Here is a 24,743-nt window from a genome sequence, read left to right as displayed (position 1 = left end):
CCAACAAATCTTGAGTGGGGTAGTTGGGCTGAGTAGTATTTTGCTCATATGAGCTTAACCCAAGGTAGATCCACTTCGTTGAAGAATTTACGCAGGTTCTTCATCATCAAGGCTTTGTTGTGGGTTGAGATATCTAGAATTGCTAGACCACCTTGTTTTTTAGGTTTGCATACTGTTTTCTGGGCAATGAGTGCAGACCCATCATCTCCTTTCCATATTTTCTTCAAAGGAAATTTCTTAAATATCTATCTAGCTGTGAGTAATAACCAAGGGAGGCCAAAGGGATCATGTAGAAAATTGGGAGCGCAACAAACACATATTTGATGAGAAGAGATCTTCCATCATAGGATAACATGGTTGAGCATCCAGAAAGTCTTCTCTCATTTTGCTGGCAGATGGAGGTAAAATCTTCAGTTTTTAGTGTGCTAGCACTTAAAGGTAGGATCATATATGTAAGAGGGAAGCTCCCCTGCTTGCACCCAAGAGTGTTAGAATATGACTCAGGTTGTCTTATCTCACATTTATGGGTACAACACAAACTTATGATAGTTGATTTTGAGACTTATTTGGGCTGCAAAGTGATTCAGCGAGTTGCTTAGTTGAAGGATTTGGTTTGTGATTGCAGGTAGAATTAGAATTGTATCATCTGCATATTGGATAAAATTGGGAAGTCAGGGTTTGAAACAAATGAAATTTGGAGCCTGGATCAAGTAGGCTTGCATTGCCTCATTGAGAATCGTTTGTAATAAATTAGCAGCTAGCACAAATATGCAAGGAGAGAGAGAGAGAGAGAGAGAGAGAGAGAGAGAGAGAGAGAGTCGTTGTCTCACTCCCCTCTTGCAATGAAATTGTTTTCCAGAAACTCCATTGAGTGAGATGGAGGAATACCCAGAACATAAAATCATTCTAATCCACATTATACACCTCTCCCAAGTGGTGTAGTGGTAGTGCCCTCGCGTGTGAGCCTTTGTTTGAGTTTGGGAACCCTGCGTAGATGATTAGAGAGAGAAAATGTGTATTTTCTTTTTGAAGTCAATTTAGGGTTCATGAAACATTGTTAAGACAGGTGTGCAAGAGTGTACGTCATACCTAGATGGAATTTTAAGAAAAGTATTGAATGAATGGATTGGAGTAAAATTAGAAGTTTTGGTTTTTCTTCTTATCGGGTGAGATAATTATAGTGAAGGGAGTGAGATTTCTACAACGATCATCAACCCTAAGAAAACATTGGCGCATAAATTGAAGTTGCACCACCATAATCTACTACTCCTATAAAAGAAAGAGAGGGCGGAGAACCAAACCATCCTATCCATCGGAACCTACAATCTGATGGTCTACATCCCTCCAGAATATTAAACGCGTTTTACGCTTTAATTACCCACCATGCCATTACTTAATTAATTACCAATCTTGCCATTGGATTAACATCGTCCCCGACCACGTTGCCCCTCTCGCAACCAGCAGTTTTTGCATCGCCCGCCGGCGCCGCGCCGTCCGCCTCGCCCGCCCGCGCCGCGCCGTCCGCCTCGCCCGCCCGCGCCGCGCCGTCTGCCGCGCCGTCCGCCTCGACCGCCGCCGCGCCGTCCGCCTCGACCGCCGCCGCGCCGTCCGCCTCGACCGCCGCGCCGTCCGTGCCGCCAGGACATAGCCCGCGCCGACCGGGTCGCGTCCGCCACGCCGTCTGCCTCGACCGCCGCCGCGCCGTCCGCCTGGTCCGCCGCGCCGTCCGCCTGGTCCGCCGCGCCGTCCGCGCCGTCCGCCTGGTCCGCCGCGCCGTCCGCATCGCCGCGCCGTCCGCGCTCGAGGCGCCTTGACCGCTGCGCCGTCCACGCTCCATCCGCCCGGACCGCCGCGCCGCCAGGACACAGCCCGCGCCGACCGGGTCGCCGCGTCCACGCGCCGCCAGGACACAGCCCACGCCGGACCTCCACGCTGCAGGTGCTTTGCCCTCACATTCTTACTGCTTGCTGTCACAATTTTTGGGTTTTTGGTTTGATTCTATGCTTCTAAATTCCGCTGGTGTTTCTGCTGCTGTCAGTTCTAGGCATTGTTCTGTAAATTATGGAGAATCGATCTGTTCTTTACTTGGACCCAGTGGCGATTCTACTCAACAGGATTCATCAGGCTCTAGCCTACCCTCAAAATTTGCCACACAAAAAAAAACACCACCAATGATTATTAGCACAATAGTAGTTAGGTGCAGCGCATAAAATAGCTTCTGACACCAAAAAATCAGTATCCTTGAAGTCGAGCCTGCCCTGCAATTATGTTCTAGATTCGCCACTGCTTGGACCATGATTTTGCTTTAGTTGCTTATTTTTGTAGTAGTAGTAGTATACTTCTTTGTGACAATCAAGAATCTACTAACCGTATTGCCAGTATTATATGTATATACTCCATATGGTAGTATATACTCTGATAATTGTTGTATATACCTTATTTGTAAAATAGTATGTATATACTTCTTGCTAACTACTCTGTATTATCATAGTGGGTTAAATAATTTTTGGTCTTCTAACTCTCTAGGATTATTAGCATCTTTGTGGGCCTTTTCAGTTCAAAATAACCTATTGATTTGATCAATAGAACAGATCTCGCTTTTAAAATAGTGGTAGTTTCTCTAAAGTTCTACTTATTTAATTTATTATTTTGGTATCCACATCCAATAGCCTTACTGTTAATTCAAGCTCACAATTCAAAACATCAGTTTTGGTTTAGCACCTTTTGTTAGGTGCTCTTTTGGTGCAGGAATAATCATCTAAGGTGACACCGATTTGTGACGACCAAAGATCAGATTTCTTGTGCTTACATGAAAACAACCTATTCTGAAGTTGGATTGCTTACATGACATTAGTAATAAATAAGTCTTTGTGGTTTAACCAAGTCAACCAAGATAGCATATCAGACCAATGCTTATAATATTCAAAACTATTGCTGAAGGTCAACTGGATAGTAAAACCTGTTATGAGGGGGGCAAATAAATCAAGGATCATCTGTTCTACATAAAACAAATGGTCTCAAACCAGATTGGTAGGGTCAAGGAGTTGAACATTGAACTCACTAAAACCACTGTCATGTATGTGCTTATACATATATGTTCCCTCCCAATTTATTCTCTGATTTGTCTGTCCATACCATTTGATTTTTATTCTTTTCCATTGTCTTATGGTTTAGGAAGCATTGAGCAGTTGCATTGCAAATACAAGGAACATCATCAGTCCAACAGAGAGGTAGCAACAAGAGGTTGAGGTTATCACTCGAGGCAAGAAATCCTATCGTATCCTTCCAAACTCAGAGAGGAGCATTCCTTACTTTTAATAGATCAAATAATTCGATGATGCTTTGGTTTCTTACTATTATCTGTTGAAATGCATGGTATCTGTTGAAGTGCGTGGTAAGGATGACAAGCCTACCAAATGTTTATTCCAAATCTAAAATGATAGCTCCCTGTTATGTATGCATAATCAGGAGCGGTAAGCCCTGCATTTGGCCTTAATAGGATGAAATAAATAACTTATCATTGTTATGCAGATTAGCTAGGTTCAGCTATGTGCTTATGACATATCATCAATCTGTCCCCATTGATTATGCATGTATTTTTCTCTTGTATTAGCCTGATGTAGAAAATAACTGAATTTTTTTTATGTTCTTGCATCGCAAGACCAGCTTGGGTGAGACTGCTATTGCCAAATAGATTGTTCTGATTAAACCACAATTTTTGTGGAACCGGTCTCTTTTAGCTCACACATTATCTGAGATTTAGTGTTACTATTTTCTCTGATGCCAAATTGATTCTGTTGATTATTTATTATATAGATATAGTTCCTTCTTCTTGTTGTCTTTCTGTAGCATCACTGACTGTACGTGCATCTTAACATCTCGAGTCAACGGTGATACTGTTTTCAGTGTCTAATTTTTTCTGTAATGCAACTTCACGTGGATGTAACAGAATGTGCAAAGTTGTTCCTTCAACGCAAAGCTGCAATGTGATTTGAAAGTACCAGGTTTAGATAGTGGAGGATCCTGAATTGATGCATATATTGCCTCCAAAGGTAACCAGGCTCCAAAGTGCAGAATGAGGAGAGGTATGCTTACTGTTGTCTGTGTTAGTCTATCTACTCAATCACCTTCATATGAACAGGTGCATTGGAATTGTTTATCTCATTGCATTGGAATTGTTTCTTTGGTGCAGGGTTTCTGCTGTTATTGTTAAATCTTAATGAAACATCTGTTCCTGGTTCAGAGGTTTATAAGTTCCCTTTCTCAAATATCAAGGTGATGTATTTGCAAACCTCAATGCAAAATGGTTAGTCAGTCTCAAACAGCTGCAGCTCTACTTTCCAGGTATGCTATTGATGCCACGTCCAGATTACTCTTATCTTCTCCTTTTCTTTTGTTGGGAGTATAATTTACTTCCTATTTTCTGCCTGTTTCTCTAAGTACCCCCACTAAATATTTGTATTTAGTTAGGATGGTAAAGAGGTAAAAACGAAGATATCCACTCAAGGATCAAGCAAATGCAGTTCTAATGCCACGGGATTTTAACTGTCCATGAAATATTTTTCTCCTCTTAAAAGTTCAATTTGAAAAACTAATATATAAAAGCACAGAAATATTAGACATAACGATGCTGATCTATTATATTTAGGTGGGCGTATCATGCACCATACACAGTTTTTTCCAACTAGGTTAGAAATTGGCATTTCTGTCATGCGAACTTCAGAGAATGATTTATCTGATTATCCGTTGATGTTCTTGTAAAATTGTATCCTTTTGAATATTTCCAGCCCATGGGAACGTGGTAAATGATAAAGCCAAAAAAATAGCCTCGATGAAAATAACTGACAGTAGTTCTGAAATTTTTCTGCAGTGTCTTTCTAAACTTACAACACTGAACTTGGTATGTCTAGATAATATGCTCAGTTTGCAGAATGGCAGATTTCAGACTTTTGGTTAGGATGCCACATGAGATTATATGTAGAGACACCGGCTTATTATACATATTTCTTTTATTATTTGTTGATGTTTACATACTGTAAATGTAGGTCATGGGCATCCCAAAGAAACTTGTTCCGACCATTGGCATTTTCATGGACCACCGCCAGAAGAACATGTAACTCGAGGTTATGCAATCTAATGTCCACAGGCTCGAGATACAAGGCCAACTTGGCAAGCTTTATTTTCCTAAGGTGTGCTTGCAACTATGGGATATGTTTCTTTTTCTCCGTGTTTACACCTCTGTTGCTTCAAGGATGGTGATTTGATCCTAACACCGCCTTGCTGCAGCCATCCAGAGGTCCAGGGCGACCACATGCCCATCACTCACGGTGGCGGCGAGAAGCACATGCATACGGCAAGCTCCGTGTTGAGATGATGAACCAACACCTGTTGGGAGCCCAGATGAAGAAGGCTGCAGACGTGGAGAAAGCGGATAAGTGATGAGATGTTTATGGCAGCTAATGGATGATGTTATCTTAGTTTCTGAATTTTTGTTTTGGTTGACTCGGAAACCTTGTTTGATGTTTGAAGATCCCTTTTTGCCCACTCATCAAATCATCTCTTCATTTCTGTATAAATGGTCAAACAATGCATAGATTGCTTTTTAGAACTATAAATATTTGATACAGTATTAGTCTAGACATGCGTTGCACGTGCAAGCTTACTAGTAATAGTCAAAGTACCGCACATGTTCTAGCAATCCTCACATGGCTACCAACAAGTTAATTTGGCCTGCTCAAATTAAACTACCACTAGTATTACTACGATAATACAGTATACTTCCTAGGACGTCTCCCAAGTCCTGACTAAGCAATCTGCTAGCTCCATGCACGTCCATGTCATAAAAGGACACACTACTAATCTCCAAGCTCCCGTTGATCCATATCATCGGTTGACCACGAATGTGTAGAGGAGGATGGGCAGCTCGATGACTATAAAGCAGATCACACACTGCACCACGAAAAACAACAGCAGCACGATATGCACGATATATCATATTAATAGTTAAATTAGTCCATGCATTGTTGCCGAAATGAATTATAGACTAAGCTGTAACCACGCAAGAAGCATGCGCACGTACCATGACGGCTCCGAAGAGGCGGGCGTCGTTCTCGCAGTTGTCCGGCGTGGGCTCGAGGACCGGCGCCCAAACCGTGGTCGTGGACGCCTGGCTAGGAGACGGGTACGTGTACGGGACAGCGAACCCCGGATACGCCGCCGGCTGCTGGCTGTCTTGATGGTGGTGGTGGCGGCCGTGGTGATGATGATGGTGGCCACCGCCGGCGTGTTGTTGATGATGATGTTGGTGGTGGCCGTGTGTCATGGCCGGAGACACTGCCGGCATCGAGATCGAGGCATGATGGTGGTGGCTGTGCATCATCGCCGAAGAAGAATCCGGCATGGAGATGTGATGGTGGCCGTGCGTCATCTAGTCGGCGATGGAGAAATAGATGCTCGCCGGCCGTGGGTCGATGGAAAGTGCGTGCGTACCGTGGATTGGCTCTAGCTCGCTCGCTCGTACAGTACGTACTTCCCTTTGGCGTTGGGATATTTATCCATGGCGAATACGTACGAGTCGGTGTCGGAGTCGGTATGGACGATCGATCTGAATTCGAAGACGCTTCTGTTCTCTGGCAAGAAGAGTCGTACTAGTCTCTTTAATTTGCAGGAATTCTAAAACACAAAAATAGAAAAAACACAGTAATAGAATAGGTAAATGATTCTGGCCGGCTGACCAGATGGAAACTGCGCCGCTCGCACCCACGGACAACACATGTCCTGTGGGGCCGTGCACACAATGCCCCTCTCCGTTAGAGCAACTCCAACGCGTCGATCCATTTCGTTCTCGCGTGTTCGTTTGGATTAAAGCGGACATAAATGTCAGTCCAACATGCCAGAGTCGCCGCGGCAACGAGGAGACCAATCCAAACACTAGTAGAAAACAGAGCTTTATTACCGGTTTGTAAGGGTCTTTAGTGCCGGTTCTGCAACCGGCACTAAAGGGTGGAGACTAAAGCCCCCTCCCCCTTTAGTACCGCTTCGGCACGAACCGCCACTAAAGGCCCACCACGTGGCGTGAGCTCGCGGCGTGGTATGGGGGACTTTAGTACCGGTTTGTCCGGTACTAAAGATTTTTTTTTTGAAATTTTGGAAAAAATTGTTTTTTTCGATTTTCAATTTTCTGAATTATTTGATGATTTAGTCTTTAATCACCCCTCTTAACTGCTCAAGTATGGATCACTGAATCCAAATCGTCTAACTACCCGGCCGGTCACCCATTCTCTCACTACTCCAGCCTGAGCACGCTTAACTTCGAAGTTCTATTCCCCCTAGTTTCCAAGTCTGCATTTGTTTTTTTCCTGACAAATGTAAGCGGTCAATCCTATTAATCCCCAGGAGTTTAGCTTGAGCATCAGGTCAGACGTTTCGCCGTTTGAGTTTGAAACTATTATTCTATAAAACAGTAATTATTTTAGTAACACTAATATTTCTAGAATAAGTAGTTCGACCAAAGTTTGACCAGATTTGACCAAAATTCAAAAAACTAAAATAATTATTTAGTAACACTAATATTCTTGAATAATTATTTAGTAACATTAATATTTCTTGAATGAGTAGTTTGACCACAGTTTGACCAAAATTCAAAAAAACTGAAATTTGAGCATATTTTTTTTCCTTTTACAATTTGAGGATTCTAAAAAATTGCAAACAGTCCGTAGGCTTTCAAAATCGGATGCGGATTTTCGTGTTGAACATTTTGATATATTATACGTTTTTTTCGACATTGTATGCAAAAGATATAGTCATTTTACTTGTTTATCACACTTTTTTGCAAAACATGTTCAAATTTAAGTTTTTAAATTTTCCTAACTTTTTTTTCAAAATTGAAATGGCGATACACGGGACCGGGGGGGGGGGGGGGTAGAGTTTGGAAATTGCCCTATAGTGCGGTTTGTGTCTCTAACCGGGACTATAGGTTAAGACTCTTTAGTGCCGGTTGGTGACACAAACCGGTACTATAGGTTAGACCTTTAGTACCGGTTGTATCACAAACCGGGACTAAAGGGGCTCGTGGGGCCCGGGCCTGGCGCTAGCCTGCCACCACCCCTTTAGTATCGGTTCGTGGCACGAACCGATACTAAAGGTTCAACACGAACCGGCACTAATGCATAGCCGTTCGAACCGGCACTAATGGTCACATTAGTGCCGGCTCAAATGCAAACCGGGACTAATGAGCTGAACATTTGACCCTTTTTCTACTAGTGAAAGGAAGGGGCTTGAACTTGATGCGGAGAAGCAACGCAAGATGTTGGAGATGGAGATGGAGGCGGAGAAGCTATCAAAGATGCTCGAGATCGGTGCCGCCAATGCCAAGACCTAGGCAAAAGAAGTGGCGCTCGCTAGCATGATGACGGGGGTAGAGATCATGAAGGTGGACTTGAGCACGGTGACCATGATGAGTAGGTTGTTGGTGATGTCGATGCCTTCGATTTCCCCCTCCCGAAGAGAATGAGAGCACCAGGACTTGAACCCGGTGGGCTAGGGATACTACTGTCCACCGAACCATCCAACCACAGGTTGGTGCTTACTCCCTCCGTCTGGTGAAGATTGTACATCTAGCTTTAAAATTTATCCACAAAAGAGTGTACTTCTATCTTCCCAATACATTTTAAAGTGGGAAAAATACTTCTCTCTTATCACACGGTAATCAAGACCAATAGCAATCTACATATGGTCTTATTAATTTCTACATGCGCTTAGCTCATTGAGGGTTGGGTAATTAAAGAGGAGCGAGATGGTGGCTTGCACCTTTGCAATGTATTTTTTACTTAACTCCATAATCTATTATATCTATTAAAACAGAAGTAAAACAAGCAACCACGTTTAACCACATAAGCTTAAATTATTTTATCCGTTGATCTAAATTATAATGGCTGGGATTTAACATCTAAAAGTTACGCACAATATTTTCATGTGCAGCTATAACTAGATCATGTCACGTATACAACCTTTTAAAAGAAAAAACTCACGTACGCAACCGTAGCAATTGAGTCCAAAAAAAACATAGCAATCGGATTGTACATGCATTAGGACTCCTATTTCCATTAGGAGACATACAGAAAGGAAATAATCAAACGGTGTGGATTCGTTAAGATATAGCACGTCTACATGCAAACTCCAGGAGCCACACGTATGCATGCATGTATCACATGGACAAGTACGGACTAAGCAATAAAAAAAGCAGGCAATAACCGGCCAGTAAATACAAGGATATCTCCCGCAGAATTTTTTAGAAAAAAAATGAAAATAGTACAGCCACCCGCCAAAGAAAAACAATGCCAAAAGAAAAAAAACACAGTGCTATGCACTACATGTACGTCAAAGAAGAATGTCCTACAGGAGACATGCTATATATGAAGTTCAAAATATAAAATAAATAAATATAAAATCAGTTTTAATTGTAATTTAGGTAGTCTTCAAAACTATAATTTGGTACATATAGTTTTTTTTCCAGGGATTTAGATAGTTGAACGTGAAACAAGCAATCAGATTCCCGGTTGATTAAAATACAATCGGTCTATATCTTCTATTGAACGAGCGTCCACGTTCATCCACATAAACCAAAAAAATAATTAATCTATTGATGCTAATTATAGTGGTTGAGATGAAAATATGAAAAAAAAATGTATCCACAATATTAGTCATGTACAAAAAAAAGTCTGTCATTGACACTTACACATGAGCCTATCATTGACATGTACAAACCAAGTCCAGCATGGACGTCCAAAATAAGATCACGTAAAAATATATAGGCAGGGCTTTCATGGTAAGAACTTGCATGCAAGAAAACATGGATTGTTAGCCATAACAGTAACCATGTCAATATTGAATCAGACTATGCGTCCCGTAAAAAGGAAAAAAGGAAACAGATTGCGTGTTGCACCATCCATATAGCACAATCACGTAAATTAGTCTTGAGTATGCAGCATCTCTAAAAATAAAGTCTTGAGTATCTAACACAAAGACTTATTAAAAATGGGATTACTGAGGGCTTCCGCATGCCACAACTCCTACAACGGCGATTATGCCGCAAGCATGGCAGCTGGCGGCCTTGCAACTTCACGTCTTGGTAGTGTCTTTCGCACCGGCATGATCTGCTTTATCACTTGCGATAGGTGAGATACTCAACATGTTATGAAAGCATCGCACCGGCATGATCTGCCTTATCACCTGCTGATAGGTGAGATACTCAACATGTTATGAAAGCATATGCATGCGACACAAGTCCATAATATATTTATGAGCCACCTTTTGCGCAAATGAAAAGACGAGAAGCAATACTATAGACGCGTAGGCACTGGACCTCACTGCTACCAAGTTTAATGTGTACGGTCCTGCTCCGCGGAAGCCAATGCGTGTATGGATGATCAAGCTCACATGCACGTGACTAATCATTCTCCTCTCTAAACAAAAATAATCAGGCTAAGACGGCTGATTAAACCATCAATATCACACTGTAGCCTAAAACAAGTAAAAGGTACACGCAATAACAGACTGAGTGAAGACATACATTCTATACACTGAGAAAAAAAGGATGAAAATTCTTCGACTGGTGGGCAAGGCTAATATAATTATTTGAGGAAAATAAAAAACCGTGCAAGAGGGTTATACACATGCCATGGTAAAAAAATGTATTAACTACATAGATAAGGTTATATTTAGCAGGCGAGGTTATCTTAGTACTTCTTAATATACACAAACAAAAGTTTATGTTGTTTTAGACATTAATTGGAAGCACGCACGGATATTATATTGCACAATGCCACTGAAATAGCGATCAGATAACTATACTAGACATTAGTGTTAGATATTTTGTTTTGCTGAGATGTTTCTTGAAAATTGTTGTTAAAAGACTGACACCACTCTATAGTTTGGCATGACATCAGCGGACCACAATATGGTTTAGATGATAAAACTAATTGACTTGAGTCCATTTATATTTCCTAATGATACATATACCGACAAGAATTGTTTTCTTTTGACAAATGAGTTTCCAAATTGCTTATTTTGACTATAATAATTTAACTGATTTGCAAATCTATCTTTTTCAAATTGCAAGTCTACTTTCCTATACAAACATCCTAATGCTAATTTAGATATGAGAATACACAGGAAATCCAGCCGCATAAATGTGCACCAACTAGAAGTTAGATGATATGACACCTTCAAAGCTTATTGCCACCTAATGTGGTGCTCGATCAGGAGTTGTTGCTATTAATGTAAGGGTCAACTTAGTATAAAGAAGGCCGAGATGAAGTTGTAGAATCTCAAGGGAACTCAGTCCAATGATATTACAATGTGAGAGTGAGAAACGCAAGAGATAGACGAGCATTGATGAAATTAGATGGCTTGCCGGTTGGATGCGGCATAGATACCAGGTGCCTCGATGGAACTTCATGACAAACTTCATGACAGACATGTCGCACAACTATTACACGGCTACAAAACTATTAAATGATGATTATTTTGTATGTGGACTCCAAATTGGATACATTATTTGTGGAACAGTAATTTTAAAATGCCAAAAGTGGAATATAGTTTTGAGCCCCACATCACTAATATTATAAAAGGATGATACAAGGTTTCACTTCAAAGGTAGGATAAATTTATAATATCTATTGTAAGCATTAAAATAAGTGGACTTTCAAATAATGTCACAATACAAATCAACAATCTAGCCGCGCAGATGCACGGGTGACCCTGCTAGTTTATCCTAAAATTTTGAGATGTACAGTCTTCACCGGATGGAGAGAGTAGATCCAAATATTTTATCTCTGAACATAGAACTGATCCTCTTCCAGTAAGGTCGTGTATCTGAATAATCTTGAGCAATAAAGGTCATCTTCTCGCTAACGTTTCCTTCTGGGTTTTCCAGTATTTTAAAATTTTACTTTTTACTAGTTTCTGGTAGGTTAATTGTCTAGTTTTCCGAGAAAACAAAGCTTGTCTATTTTTAATATTTATTTGTAAGATCAGAAAAAGTAAAAAAAAAATCAAACATGTTTTGAAAAACATGAATATTGTTTGAGAATATGTAAACATTTAAAAAAATCTCAATCAAAATTTTGAAATTTTGAAAACATCATTGTAAGATTAGGAAACATATTATAAAAAATAGAAACATATTTTACAAATCCAAATAGGTTTTTACTGTAAAAAGAAAGAAAAATCCAAAACTCAGTAAAGTAAAGAAGGGAAAATAATTAATCTAAAACAAGGCTGGAACCTTATAGATGGTTCCCGAAACCAGATCATGTAGTACATGTGCTATCTAAAATGGGCAGGCTCAAACAACATCGCTACACCTATGCATTTGTGCAACAATTTGACGCATAGAGGGTCAAATAGGAAACACCGAAACACACATGCAAACATATACGCTGCTAGCCCACTCGCAGGCATACATAGACCTAGGCAGTCGATCTTCCCAGCTTTATTATTTTGTAGAAAGGCCAAACTTTATTACTCAAAGTTTACAGAAATTGAAATGCAAACTGGGTTATGGGGCCCAGCCAAATATGGCGTTCCTGGCCTAAAGAGGGAGAGAATTTTACTAGTGAACTAGATCATCGTTGGCGCGCGTTGCTGCGCCCGCCCATTTCTGCAGTATAATGTTAGGAAATTCGTCAAATATATGATGAAATGAAATATGGATGTTAAATACGAAATAAGTTGCTTGGATTTAAGGACACCAAGTCGAATATTTTTTATTAGCAAAACAGGGCACTGGTACTTGTGTTTAGCAATGTAATGTGTGTACTGCAGTTTAAGACCAGTCACTAAAATTTGATTCTAACCAATTAGGAGTTTTAGCTACAACATAAAAATACAACTCTTCCCGCCAAAAGAAAATACAGCTCTACAAACGATGTACAATAAGCCTTAAAAATCTCCCTATGAACTGAAATCATAAACACCCATCAACTTATTTGATCATCGGTTTCTTTTTTTTTTAGCCTAGCTCATTGTTCTTTCCCATCATACGCCACACTTGGATCTTGATTTCACACCTTATTGGTAGTTTTATCCACTCATCATTTGGTAAACCTTGGTCCTTGTTGATGAACTGATTCGTTCTGTTTCAGAATAGATACTCCCTCCAATCCATATTAATCGTCGCAGCTTTAGTATAACTTTATAGTAATACAATCGCATGGAGTAGTAAATATTCTAAGAAGGGATGTTAAATTGGTGAAAATAAAATGTTTTATTTATTCTATAGCAGACAATTATATGTACTAAAGCTGTGAGAAATTGGTGAATATGGAATAGTGAATATGGTGAAAATAAATATATGGATGGAGTAGTGAATATGTTAAGAAGGGATGATAAATTGGTGATAATAAATATTTCTATCTATTCTATACCAGACATTTATATTAAGCAACAGACCATTGCAAACCATTATATTGTGTAACAAAAAATCAGGTTCTAAAGGCGATTAGCATAAGTGCTTTTCATCAGACCAACCGGAGAAGTATACACGACAAAAAAAAACAACTTCATGTTTTGAAATTTGAACAAATAGGTTGATTTTTTTCAGGTTTTGTACATTCACATCAAAGAATAAATGTATGTCATCAAAAGGGACCATCACATTACTACACTCCATGTGGAAAGGTCATCATTACCCGTTTTTAGAAGGTCTTCACTATTTAGGAGAAAACCTTGACTGCATAATCTCAATTATATCAGTATGGGTCTTGTTTATTATCATGTATATACTTTGCATAATCTGTCCAACTAAATGTTGCATTCTGGTGACCTTTCGTAAGATTAGCACAAATAGTTATTGATAATGTTATTTCACAAAAATGAAGAGACATAATTAAGTTTATAGTCTGAATATTGACCAATAAGAAGGTGAGACGACAAAAGATATTCATCTTACTTTATAACTTGAAACACCACAAAGGGAAACATTCGAGAAGTTTGTAAGCCACCTAAAAATGCGTGTTGATTGCACCCATAAAAAGAACTTCATGTCAGCATGTACATGTTTTACTTTAGCTTATTAGTGTACAAAGATTTTTCTAAATTGTAAAAACATAATCCACTATGCATCATCTGTTGCGGAAGGAGTATGTCGGCAGTCCAACAGCATTACGCTATTACTTGGTCATATATGTTATAAGTGAAGTGTGCACAACTTTATAGTCGAAGCTAGTCCTCTTGGAACCCACGTGACCAAACCAAAATGCAAGGTAGTAATACACTTGCCTTGAGCATTCGATATCAATTTGTATCATCAGCTAGCTGTATGGCCTAACTCGGAGCGAAGTTGAACTACACAATGACCAGGCGTATCACTTGTGCCTCCCACTCTCAGTTTTTAATCCAGTAGCATCTTGCATTTACACTAATTGGACTCATAAATTTCCATAAGTTATAATTTTGAGATTGATATATATTCTGGCTAACTACAGACTGATATTATGGCATCTACTTTTTTCTTGTGAAAAGTAGCAGTTTAGAGGAAAATAAGCATCACCATGAAATTCCTTGGATCCATAAAGTTATAAAGGCATACATCGAAAGAAGAGCCTCCTAGTCAGCTCCATCTAGATATAATGGTTCATGGTCTAGGACTTGTTGCTCGACTCAATAGCGCTCTTCTCCACAGCCGCTTTTAATTTTGTTGCTGGCCTCACATTGTACGCTGGCTGCGGTTTTTCCTTCTGGTTCATTTGTTCCCTACCCAGATATAAAGAACCTCAACTTGTATTGAACTGAAGAGCTAAACTGAAAGTGGTATGGGGAAAGGTGTAACCTGGAAGTTAGGAGAAGAATTTTCAGATGTGAAACAGTAACCTGTGTCCAATGTAAATTCCATATAAATTCTGAAACAACCAGAGAACAATGATAAGAAATTGGGCATTCATAATAATCTTTGTATCGATGATAGGACAACAACGAGAGATATAATTCTTCAAGCCTTGCAAACCGTTTAACTTGTGTTTCCTCTAGAATCTGAACCATAGGCAGCAACTGATCACCTTGTCATCCCAAGTTCCATCTATTATAGAATTGCAGTAGCTACAGGCAATCAGGAATGGCACGAGGATGCCTATGACATGGATAGATCAGCACAAGATGGAGGTCCGATAGATGAGTGCTCCTCCTTTCCTCCTACTATAGTTCACATGACGAACAGCTAACCCTTCGGAATCAGCATTAACCAAAAAGTATGTAGCCTTCATCGATGGCGCCTGTTGCCACTCCCGTCTATTTATACAAAAAATGATAGAAAATTTCATAAATATTTGACCACACTAAACTTATTAAATTTGCATAATCATAACCATATGTTAGTCTGTACGCAAGAGATATCTCATATATATATTCGGTGAGAGCAAGGTTTGCAGATACAAATTGGTTTGGTATGACAACATACACAACAATGTATGTAGTAAATACAAGTAAGCAGTATTGTCAAGACAAATAACTAATATGCATCGCCAAAAATAAACATGTATTGAGATATAAGCTGTCTTTATGATTGTGTATAGAGAAATTGAATAGGTAAAAGATCCTAGACAAGCCCATCCTTCCGAGCCGACAGAGAAGGAAAACGTATACACATTAATCTTAGAAGCTTCATCCTTTTCTGTAACCATTGCACAATAAAAAGGAAATCGAGTCCTATAAGATCGCTAAACCTACTGAAATTTTATTTCTGTATTAATATCAGGTTTATCTGAATCAAAATTTGTGGAAGGTGAGATGGGATGGAAAAATGCATTCCATAACACATACTGTAGTTCTTCCTTGCAGGTGTACGTGAAGGCATGTCGCCATGTCGGCGCCGTTATAGGACGGAAGGGCGGCGGCCATCTTTGACAACAGTTGCCCCCGGGAACCGACTCACCGCCGGGCGAGCTGTCGTCTCGGGGGCCGCCGCTCGTCATGAGAGACATCAAACTTCTCCTCCTGGTCTTCACGTTCTCCTCCCTTCGCCCTTCAGAGAGAAGGCATGGCGGTGGCGCACGAGAGGAGAAGGATCGAGGGGAGCCATATGTGACTCGACTTCCCTTCTTCCTCCAGTTATCCTCTCATCTTGCTCTCACCTTCGGCCGGCATAGAACAGCGAGACAAGGAGGCAACATGGGGAGGCAGCAACATTGAGGCAGAGGATGAAAGGGGCGATCGAGGCAAAGGATGAAGGATTCGCCGGCGGCGGCGCTGTCGCCTGTCGGTAGGGCTGTTTCGCCCAGTTCGATTGGATTGGACGAGGGGATAAGGGAATGGAACAAGGTGAGAATGGGCTGGAAAACTAACAAGGAGAGGGCTGGGCGAGGTTGAGAGAATGGGCTTTGGGAGGTGGAGGGCCCAATTAACCACAAACGACGGTTTCGGCTTCCAGAATAGCAGCCCTCTAGGACAGCTGGCTCAATTCGCGATTAGAAGTTGATCCAACAGCCAGAAACGCCCAGATCGTGAGAATGGACGGCCTAAAATGCAAATCGCTGTGAGAGCTCGGTTTAGGTGCGGTTATACTGTCCTTGATGTGCTTCATAATTTGATGCTCTACCCTCAAATCAGAACATGCAATTGAACATACATAGGCCTAGGCAGTCGGCCTTCCCAGCTGGAAGCTTCTATTTGGCACACAGCGTGCTGGTTGACCGCAAACACGCGTTCAAAAAATGTTCAGGAAATTGAAAAACTGTTGTTGAATTCAAAAAATGTTTCTGATTTTGAAAAAATGTTCGCAAAATCACAAAATGTCGGCGGATCCAAAAATTGTTTCTATATTTTAAAACTGTTTGCAAATCAAAAAAATGTTCGTGGGAAGAATAATCGTGTATTGAAAAATCATCTGTGAATTTAAAAATCGGGATTTTAAAAATGTTCATTAATTTTGAAAAAGGTTTGTAAGTTTGAAAAATGTTCGCAACTTTCGAAAACAATGTTCGGGAGTTTGTAAAAAATTGGGAGGGGCAGAAGATTAGCCCCAGCAAGGCAAAACATGCATGTTGTTGTGTAGTGTGGTCCAAATTTAAACTACCAAGAAACCCGCAGAAAATTTAGGGCAACTTACATATAGCTGGTTTTGCATGGTTTTCTAAGTCAAAGTCAAGATAAAATTTTCTAAGTCTTGCGAAACAATCTTTGTCGAATTTTACTTTGACGTGGCTTTGTGGAAAACTAGTGCGTTTTCTGCAAATAGTCACTCCTCATTTACTTTTTGCATGGTTTTCTCTCTTGTTTTCATTTTAATTTTTTTGAAGTTTATATTAAAGAAAATATATATTTTAACTACGTGTACATTTATTTCATACCCACATTTTTTTGCTCTGTAATACGTAAGTGACTCTTTTGAGTTGTGTAAACATACTTTTTCAGTATTACCAAGTGCAACTTTGTGTAGTGCTAAACCTAATTTTGTTTCCCCTCCCAGACCACCATAACAATATCCCTTGTATGCCGTATGAGTCCTAAAGTGTCTTTTAATTTAATCTTTACTTGCATGCATGGTTTTCTAAATCGAAGTCAACAGTAGAGATTTTTCCAAGTCTCCTTAAACAACGACTTTGAACATTGACGCCACTCTTCGTGGTAAACTGAAGAGTTATTTTTGTGGAAATATTGACTCTTCATTTGTTATACTTTTCTTAATTACCCCGGCTACTTATACAGTTGTACTGTGGAAGCTAGCTTCAGGCAAGGCAGGCAGCCATGGCGCAGCAACAAGATGAAGACGTCATCATGTACTACCGCAATTGCCTCCTCCTGGCTGCCGCACTGCTACTCCCTCTCCTCCTCCTCAAGAGGCTCAGGCGGCCGCGCGGGGAGAACCTTCCTCCGGGGCCATGGCGGCTGCCGGTCATCGGCAGCCTGCACCACCTGGTCGGCAGGCTGCCGCACCGCTTCATGCGCGACCTCGCCCGCCGGTACGACGCCCCGCTCATACTGCTCCGCCTGGGGGAGCTCGACGTCGTCGTGGCCTCCTCCGCTGACGCGGCGAGGGAGATCCTCAAGACCCAGGACGCGGTCTTCGCCACCCGCATGCAGACGCCCACCATCCGCGCGCTCACGGTGGACGGCGCCGGCATCGCCCTGGCGCCGCACGGAGAGCACTGGCGGCACGCCCGCAAGCTCGGCGTCACCGAGCTCCTCGGCGCGCGGCCGGTCCAGTCCCTCCGCGGATCCCGCGAGGCCGGCGTTGCCGCCCTCGTCGCCTCCATCGCCTCGGCGTCGGGGCCTGTGAACGTCAGCTCCCTCCTCTCCACCTACATCATCGACGTGGCGGTGCGCGCCCTGGTGGGCGACCGAATCGGGGACGACCTCCGCGGCGAATTCCTGGAGCGCCTCGGCGAGGGCGTCAGGCTGGCCACCGGGTTCGGCCTCGCCGACCTGTTCCCGTCGTCGCGCCTCGTGCGTGCCTTCAGTGGCTCGCTAGGCCGGCTGGAGGCGCTAGGCCGCGAGACGAGCCGGGTCATGGACCGAATCATCGACAAGCACCAGCACGCCGGCGACGAGGAAAAAGACTTCGTCGACGTGATGCTCAGGATCCAGAAGAATGACGGCAGCCTCCATGCTGGAACCATGCGTGCCATGATTACCGTACGTGAAATAACCTCCACCATGCATTACATCCATCGGAAACAAAACGTGTACGTCATACGTGTTTGACGGACAAGGTTGACAGTTGACTTCTTTGCATGTATTTGCTCTATGTAGGACCTGTTCGGGGCAGCGAGTGACACCTCGGCGACGACGCTCGAATGGGCGATGGCCGAGCTCATGGGGAGCCCGGCGGCGCTTCGGAGGGGAGGGCGCAGTCGGAGGTGCGTGCCGCCCTCGCCGGGGAGACCCGCGTCCGAGAGGAGGCCCTGCCGGAGCTGCACTACCTGCGTCTCGTGCTCAAGGAGACGCTCCGGCTGCACCCGGCGGCGCCGCTGCTGCTCCCGCGGGAGTGCCCGGAGTCCCGACATGTCCTCGGCTACACCGTGCCCAAGGGCGCCATGGTGCTCGTCAACGCGTGGGCCATCGGCCGGGACGCGGCGACCTGGGGCGCCGACGCCGAGGAGTTTAGGCCGGAGAGGTTCGAAGAGGAGGCGGCGCTGGACTTCAAGGGAACCAACTTCAAGTTCGTGCCGTTCGGCGCCGGCCGGAGGATGTGCCCTAGGATCGCCTTTGGCCTTGCGGTCGTGGAGCTCGCACTGGCCAGCTTCCTCTTCCATTTCGACTGGGAGCTCCCCGCCGGTGGGCTGGATATGGAGGAGCAGCTCGGGGTCACGGCCAGGAGGAAGGGCAACCTCTGGCTGCATGCCACAATCCGCGTGCCTGCTCCTGTGCCTGCACTATAGACACTCAGCAGGCTTATTCGTCTGTGGTTATTACAGAATTGTAGTGCTTCGGCCGTGAAAATTAGTCACCAAGGAAATAAGTTGGTTATATTCCACAATTGTGTGCCTGCACCTGGTCCATAGATATTCCATCGTGTACTTGTCATTTTATTTTGACCATGTGCATTTACCACCGAGAAAATCAAGCAGACTAGTCTGCCTGGGCAAGTGGTGAAGACAACAGATGACGACTTCGGCTTGGTTGTGCTTGTTGAGTAACGGATGGATGAGAATCCTTGGTTCAACCTTCCATGGTTACACCTGACCATGACTGTATTTATGCGTCATGTCCTTGTTCATGACATTGCTTGCTCTTCAGGGTGAAGCCCCAATAGCTGAGCATCAGCGGTTCGATTGAGCGATGATAGCCCATGCATGTCGTTTTCTTCCGGGAGGCGCTATTTAAGAAGAACCTTTTTCGTAGCACTTTAGTTACATGTAAGTCGTTTAAATTCAAATTTGGGTAAGTCAATTTTCTCACCGTTGATTCTTTTGTCAAGATTTATGCTTTTTTTTTCCTTTGTATTTCTTAAGTTGATTTTTGACTTGTCACTCTTTTAAGGTAAATCGATTTTTTCCTTAGGCTGAATTCTTGACTTGCCCCTGTTTAGTGTAAGTTGATTTTTTTTTTCTTAGTTTGAATTTTTTGACTTCCCCCTTGTTGTGGTAAGTCAATTTTTCTATTGGGCTTGAAGCCCGTTACACATAGTTTTTCTTTGTATGCTTTTTTTCTTTTGCTTTTCTATTTACTTTTTAGACATTTATTTCTACATGGGTATATTTTTGCATTTGGATGAGTGGACACACAATTACTATACAGTATGTGTGTTGATTACACTAGAGTGTCAAAATTGCACTATTATATGCTTATTATTGGCGTATTTAAAATGTTTAATTTCAGCACGAAGTTGTATGTAAGTTTTTTTTATTTCATTTTGTTTGTTCTTAAAGGGTAATACCAACGCCGCTCATTCACTATTCCATATAAAAATGCTTTATTTAATTTTTTTGTTATTTATTTATTTTTATTTTTTCTTAAAGGGCAATGACAATGCACTAATTCATCCCTTAGAAATAATTATTATTTTGATATTGTTTTAGTTCTTAATTCGTTTTCTTCCCTCATTAGGACTAATACCAATGCCACTAATTCATTAATCCTTACAAAACTTCACTATTTTTCCTCTTCTTTAATGTGCAACACCAATTCTACTAATTCATTAATCCTTACAAAAGTTTATTACTATGATTATGTTAGCTTTATATTTCATTTGGTAATATCAACACCACTAATTCATTCCTTCTTAGAAAGCTTCTTTATAAGAAATTCCACTCATATACGCTTATTCTTCCATATTATGAAAAGGCACAATTTCTATGTAAATTATGTGCAAATCTCTATCATTATGTGTTTTTTTTTTCATTTTTTCCTTCTCAAAGGATAATACCAATGTAACTCCTTCTTCCTTCAAATTTTTTTCTTATTTTGACTTTTTAAGTTTTTATTTCATTTTCTTTCTTTATTATGGGTGATACAAATGCCACCAATTAATTCCTTCTTGGGAAATCTCTTTCTAAGAAATTGCACTATTATCCTCTTATTCTTGCACATTATGAAAAAGTGCAATGTCTGTGTAAATTATGTTATCATGTGTTTTCATTTTTTTTTCATTTTCTTTCTTTTGGAAGGGTATAATACCAACACCGCTAATTCAGTCTTTCAGATAAACTTCATTATTTTGATTTTCCTTAGTTTCTATTTCTTTTTTCTTTAAAGGTCATGGTATTAGTACTTGTACCTTGCATGAATGACTCGTGGTTTGAGATGAGGGTATAAGACCAGACGAGGAAAGTCTCCATTGGCTCTCTCATAATGATGCCGATTCAGGAAGCTTGAGCTTGTACATGACTTCTCCAATGTGCAACATCTATGAAGATAGCTTTTTTTGCCTGCTTTGTCTCAACGGAAGCTTGAGCTTGTTGCGACAACCTTTACCAAGTCTGAATGATTGCCAACTACGTACTAGATTCATTGGTTCATTATATTCATCCTATCCCACAAGCACAAATCTTTAGCGCGGAATATAATCAAATGCCCATAAACTTTTTTGTGCCTGAAAATTCCACTATTGTATGCTTATTTTTACATATTGTGCATGCATCGCGAGATATATAGCTGGATCATGGGCAGGAGTACCTACAAGTTTATTCAAAATTTTGGGCGCATTGGTCGAATTCACGTGTAGGGAGACCACGGAAAATTGATAGCGCTCGAGCTCGAGAAGGGGACGCCGTGGCGGATGAGTGCTCGCTAGGATCTCAGGATGAGGTGCATGGCAATTGGCAATGGCATCAGTGCAGGAAGAGAGGCACGGGTGGAGGAGTGGGAGACAGTCCGGGCAAATTTAACTGAAGGTCAAAAGAAAATTCAGGCTGGATCCCGCTCCCGCATGCATCCAGCGATCTGCTGCCGTACATATAATATACCGATTGATGCCTAGCAAATTATTACATGCATGCAGCACTGCCCCTGCGGCTGGACGATCTCGATCGATCACGAAAAGATGAGCACGAGGATCATCACCACCACCACCACGACGCACCTTCCATATTGCTCTGCACCCCAAGAAAAAGCAGATTAAAGACTACAATTCTTCATACATACCTCCTCCAGTCAGTTCACCATGAAATTCGTGCGTACGTACTACCTAACCTGAGCACGATCATAATTTTGCACTAGTAACTAGCATGGCCTAGAACATAGGAGCATATCACGTGCGTGAGTGTGTGCGTACCTTACAACTCTGGTCGTCGGTCTCGGCCTCGGGCTTGATGAGCGGCGCCGCTGTTGACGCCGGTGGCCGCCTCTTGCTCTCCCTTGCCGATGATGTGGACGGCCATATCGGCTGTCTCGCCGACTCCAGATCGTTATACTGCGGGTCCGGCCACCATCTGCCGCCTGCGTCGTCGCCGCTCTCCGCCGGGCAGTGGTGGTGGTGGTGGCAATGGTCATGCGGGTCGCAGTGGTCGTCGACATGATCGTACGAATCGCAGCAGTCGTCGACATGATCGTACGAATCGCAGCAGTCGTCGTCCATCTTCTTGTTGATGTTACCGTCGCCGCCGCCGCCGCCAGAATAAACAGATGGAAGATGCGTGCATGATTTATTTATATCTACCAAAACTGGTGTGTCAAGCACGTCGTTTGACTTGTAGAACCACGGCTTGGGCCTATTTCCCGGCTGCACTAGGCCCGAGAACTTTGGACGTGTCAGGAGGAATAGCGTCATGGCTATATATATCTGGAGCGGCCCATCTTCCTTTTCTCTTTTTCTTCTTTCTTTTAGACCCTCCATCCGCTAGAAAGTGTGCCTCTGGCTGAAAATAAGTGTACGTCTGGCTCCAAATTACATTCACCCCCTCGGTCTACGCCTCGAGGTAACTGCAGACATCCACGACCCAACCCACTCGCTCTCTCCCCCAACGATCGAATGCAGTCGTTCTCTCCTCCAAATTTCATCATAGAAGGCAGCTTCATCTTCTTCTTGTACAAGTTGCTCAAGCAAGGCAACTTCATGTTCTTCCTCAGCTGGTGGTGCTATGTTCAGGTCCAGGGCCATGGATAGTGTGTGTGTGGTGTACTGTTTGCTTCATGTGAGCTGCCTTTTGTAGCTGGGTTAGATGCTTGGGCATCTTGAGACTCAAGCATAACACTGGCTGGGCTGTGACTCACGATGATAAAGCCGGGCTGATCTTCAACCACTTCTCCCGCGCTCTAGGTCGGCCTCCTCCTCGTACGCTGGACTTTAATTGGGACGCCCTGAACCTCACCACCCACCCCTTGGAGGATCTGGGCCTGCCTTTCTCTGAGGATGAGATAAAGGAGGCTATTGATGACATGCCCGCGGACAAGGCTCCGGGCCCTGACGGTTTTACTATTGCCTTCTTTCGCTCTTGCTGGGATATAATCAAGGATGACCTTATGACCGTCATCAATGCCTTCTCCGAGCTGTCTGCGTCCAATTTCCACATCATCAACACAGCCAATGTCGTGCTTCTGCCTAAAAAGGATGGTGCAAAGTCCATATCGGATTTCAGGCCCATCAGTCTTATCCATGTGGTTCCGAAGATCATCGCCAAAGCTATGGCACGACGTCTCAGCTCGAAGATGAACGACATTGTTTCCCGCAGTCAGAGCGCTTTCATCAAGTCTAGAACTATCCACGACAATTTCTTGTACGTCAGGAACACCGCCCGCCGGTTACACCCCTGCAAAACTCCATCACTTCTGATCAAATTGGACATCGCCAAGGCCTTTGACACTGTTCGCTGGGATTACATGTTGGATCTTTTGCAACGCCTCGGCTTTCCTCAAAGATGGCGGGCCCTCCTGACGAGTCTCCTCACCACGGCCTCCTCTAGGGTCTTCCTCAACGGAATCCCTGGGAGGGACATCCTGCATGGACGCGGTTTTCGTCAGGGCGATCCCATCTCGCCCCTCCTGTTCGACATCGCCATCGACCCACTTCAGAGACTTCTGGAAAAGGCTACAGAATCCGACCTACTGTCTGCTATGCCTGGTGGTATTCAGGGCCCCAGGGTCTCCCTATATGCGGACGACGCTGCCATTTTTCTATCCCCCACGACACATGATGTGGAAGGCCTTGCTAGCATTCTACAGAGTTTTGGGGTAGTCTCTGGCCTCGTGACAAATGTGACCAAGAGCTCCATCGCCCCCATCCAATGCGCCAACATTAACTTGGAGGAGATTCTGGCGAACTGCCCAGCGACTACGACCCCCTTCCCCATTAAGTATCTGGGGCTGCCCCTCTCCCTCGGACGACTTAGGCGTGTGGACCTTCAACCCTACATCGACAAAGCAGTGGCTCGTCTTAGCCCGTGGAAAGGAAAGTTCCTGAATCGTGTCGGGTGCACTGCTCTGGTTAAGGCCGTGCTCTCCTCCATGCCAATCTTCTTGCTGACGGCTTTAAAGGCTGACAAAGGCATCCTCAAGGCCTTTGCGAAGATCAGTCGCGGCATGCTCTGGGCCTGTAAGGAGGCGGTTAATGGAGGGAAATGCAAAGTCAACTGGCAAAAGGTCTGCCGCCCCAAGGAGCTCGGTGGTTTGGGGGTTTTGGACCTGGAGAGGTTCTCCCGAGCCCTGAGGCTTCGCTGGTTATGGCATGAGTGGAAGGCTCCTGAGAAGCCATGGGTGGGCTCTGAAACCCCCAACGACGCCTCAGACCTTGACCTCTTCAATGTGGCTACTCGTGTCACCATCAAAAACGGCGCCAAGGCCTCCTTCTGGTCGTCTTCATGGCTCCATGGCTC

The 24,743-nt window shown here is 43.1% G+C and overlaps 2 protein-coding genes, 1 long non-coding RNA gene and 1 pseudogene across 3 annotated transcripts; 2 read left to right on the top strand and 2 right to left on the bottom strand.

Annotated features, from left to right (window-relative positions):
* The first annotated feature begins 3,060 nt into the window (after positions 1-3,060).
* Positions 3,061-5,572, top strand: LOC123146909 (uncharacterized). The gene is made up of 4 exons (XR_006472971.1): positions 3,061-4,085; positions 4,193-4,344; positions 5,046-5,189; positions 5,287-5,572. It is a non-coding gene; the product is annotated as an uncharacterized lncRNA (long non-coding RNA).
* A 27-nt stretch (positions 5,573-5,599) lies between these two features.
* Positions 5,600-6,507, bottom strand: LOC123146907 (uncharacterized histidine-rich protein DDB_G0274557). The gene is made up of 2 exons (XM_044566170.1): positions 6,080-6,507; positions 5,600-5,949 (listed from the first exon to the last, which is right to left on the bottom strand). The coding sequence occupies exons 1-2, from the start codon at positions 6,425-6,427 to the stop codon at positions 5,884-5,886; spliced, it is 414 nt and encodes a 137-aa protein (XP_044422105.1). The 5' UTR covers positions 6,428-6,507; the 3' UTR covers positions 5,600-5,883.
* Positions 6,508-17,736: 11,229 nt separating this feature from the next.
* On the top strand, positions 17,737-19,503 carry LOC123146906 (desmethyl-deoxy-podophyllotoxin synthase-like; annotated as a pseudogene).
* Positions 19,504-21,817: 2,314 nt separating this feature from the next.
* On the bottom strand, positions 21,818-22,702 carry LOC123153820 (uncharacterized). Its single transcript, XM_044572749.1, has 2 exons — positions 22,208-22,702; positions 21,818-22,028 (listed from the first exon to the last, which is right to left on the bottom strand). Exons 1-2 carry the CDS (start codon positions 22,700-22,702, stop codon positions 21,993-21,995), a joined length of 531 nt encoding a protein of 176 aa, XP_044428684.1. The 3' UTR covers positions 21,818-21,992.
* Between the last annotated feature and the right edge of the window lie 2,041 nt (positions 22,703-24,743).

The sequence above is a fragment of the Triticum aestivum genome, chromosome 7A, assembly GCF_018294505.1.
Source record: "Triticum aestivum cultivar Chinese Spring chromosome 7A, IWGSC CS RefSeq v2.1, whole genome shotgun sequence".
In the NCBI taxonomy this organism is placed as follows: Eukaryota; Viridiplantae; Streptophyta; class Magnoliopsida; order Poales; family Poaceae; genus Triticum; species Triticum aestivum.
Note: the sequence above shows the minus strand (reverse complement) of the source record. Positions and strands in the feature narration are given on the sequence as shown.

Bases quoted from the DNA above. Each gene is read 5' to 3' on its own strand.
- LOC123153820 (XM_044572749.1), bottom strand. From the start codon at position 22,702: ATGACGCTATTCCTCCTGACACGTCCAAAGTTCTCGGGCCTAGTGCAG. The intron at 22,029-22,207 runs GTACGCACACAC...CTTGGGGTGCAG, and splicing joins CCGACGACCAGAGTTGTAAG to AGCAATATGGAAGGTGCGTC.
- LOC123146907 (XM_044566170.1), bottom strand. From the start codon at position 6,427: ATGACGCACGGCCACCATCACATCTCCATGCCGGATTCTTCTTCGGCG. The intron at 5,950-6,079 runs GTACGTGCGCAT...TTCGTGGTGCAG, and splicing joins GCCTCTTCGGAGCCGTCATG to TGTGTGATCTGCTTTATAGT.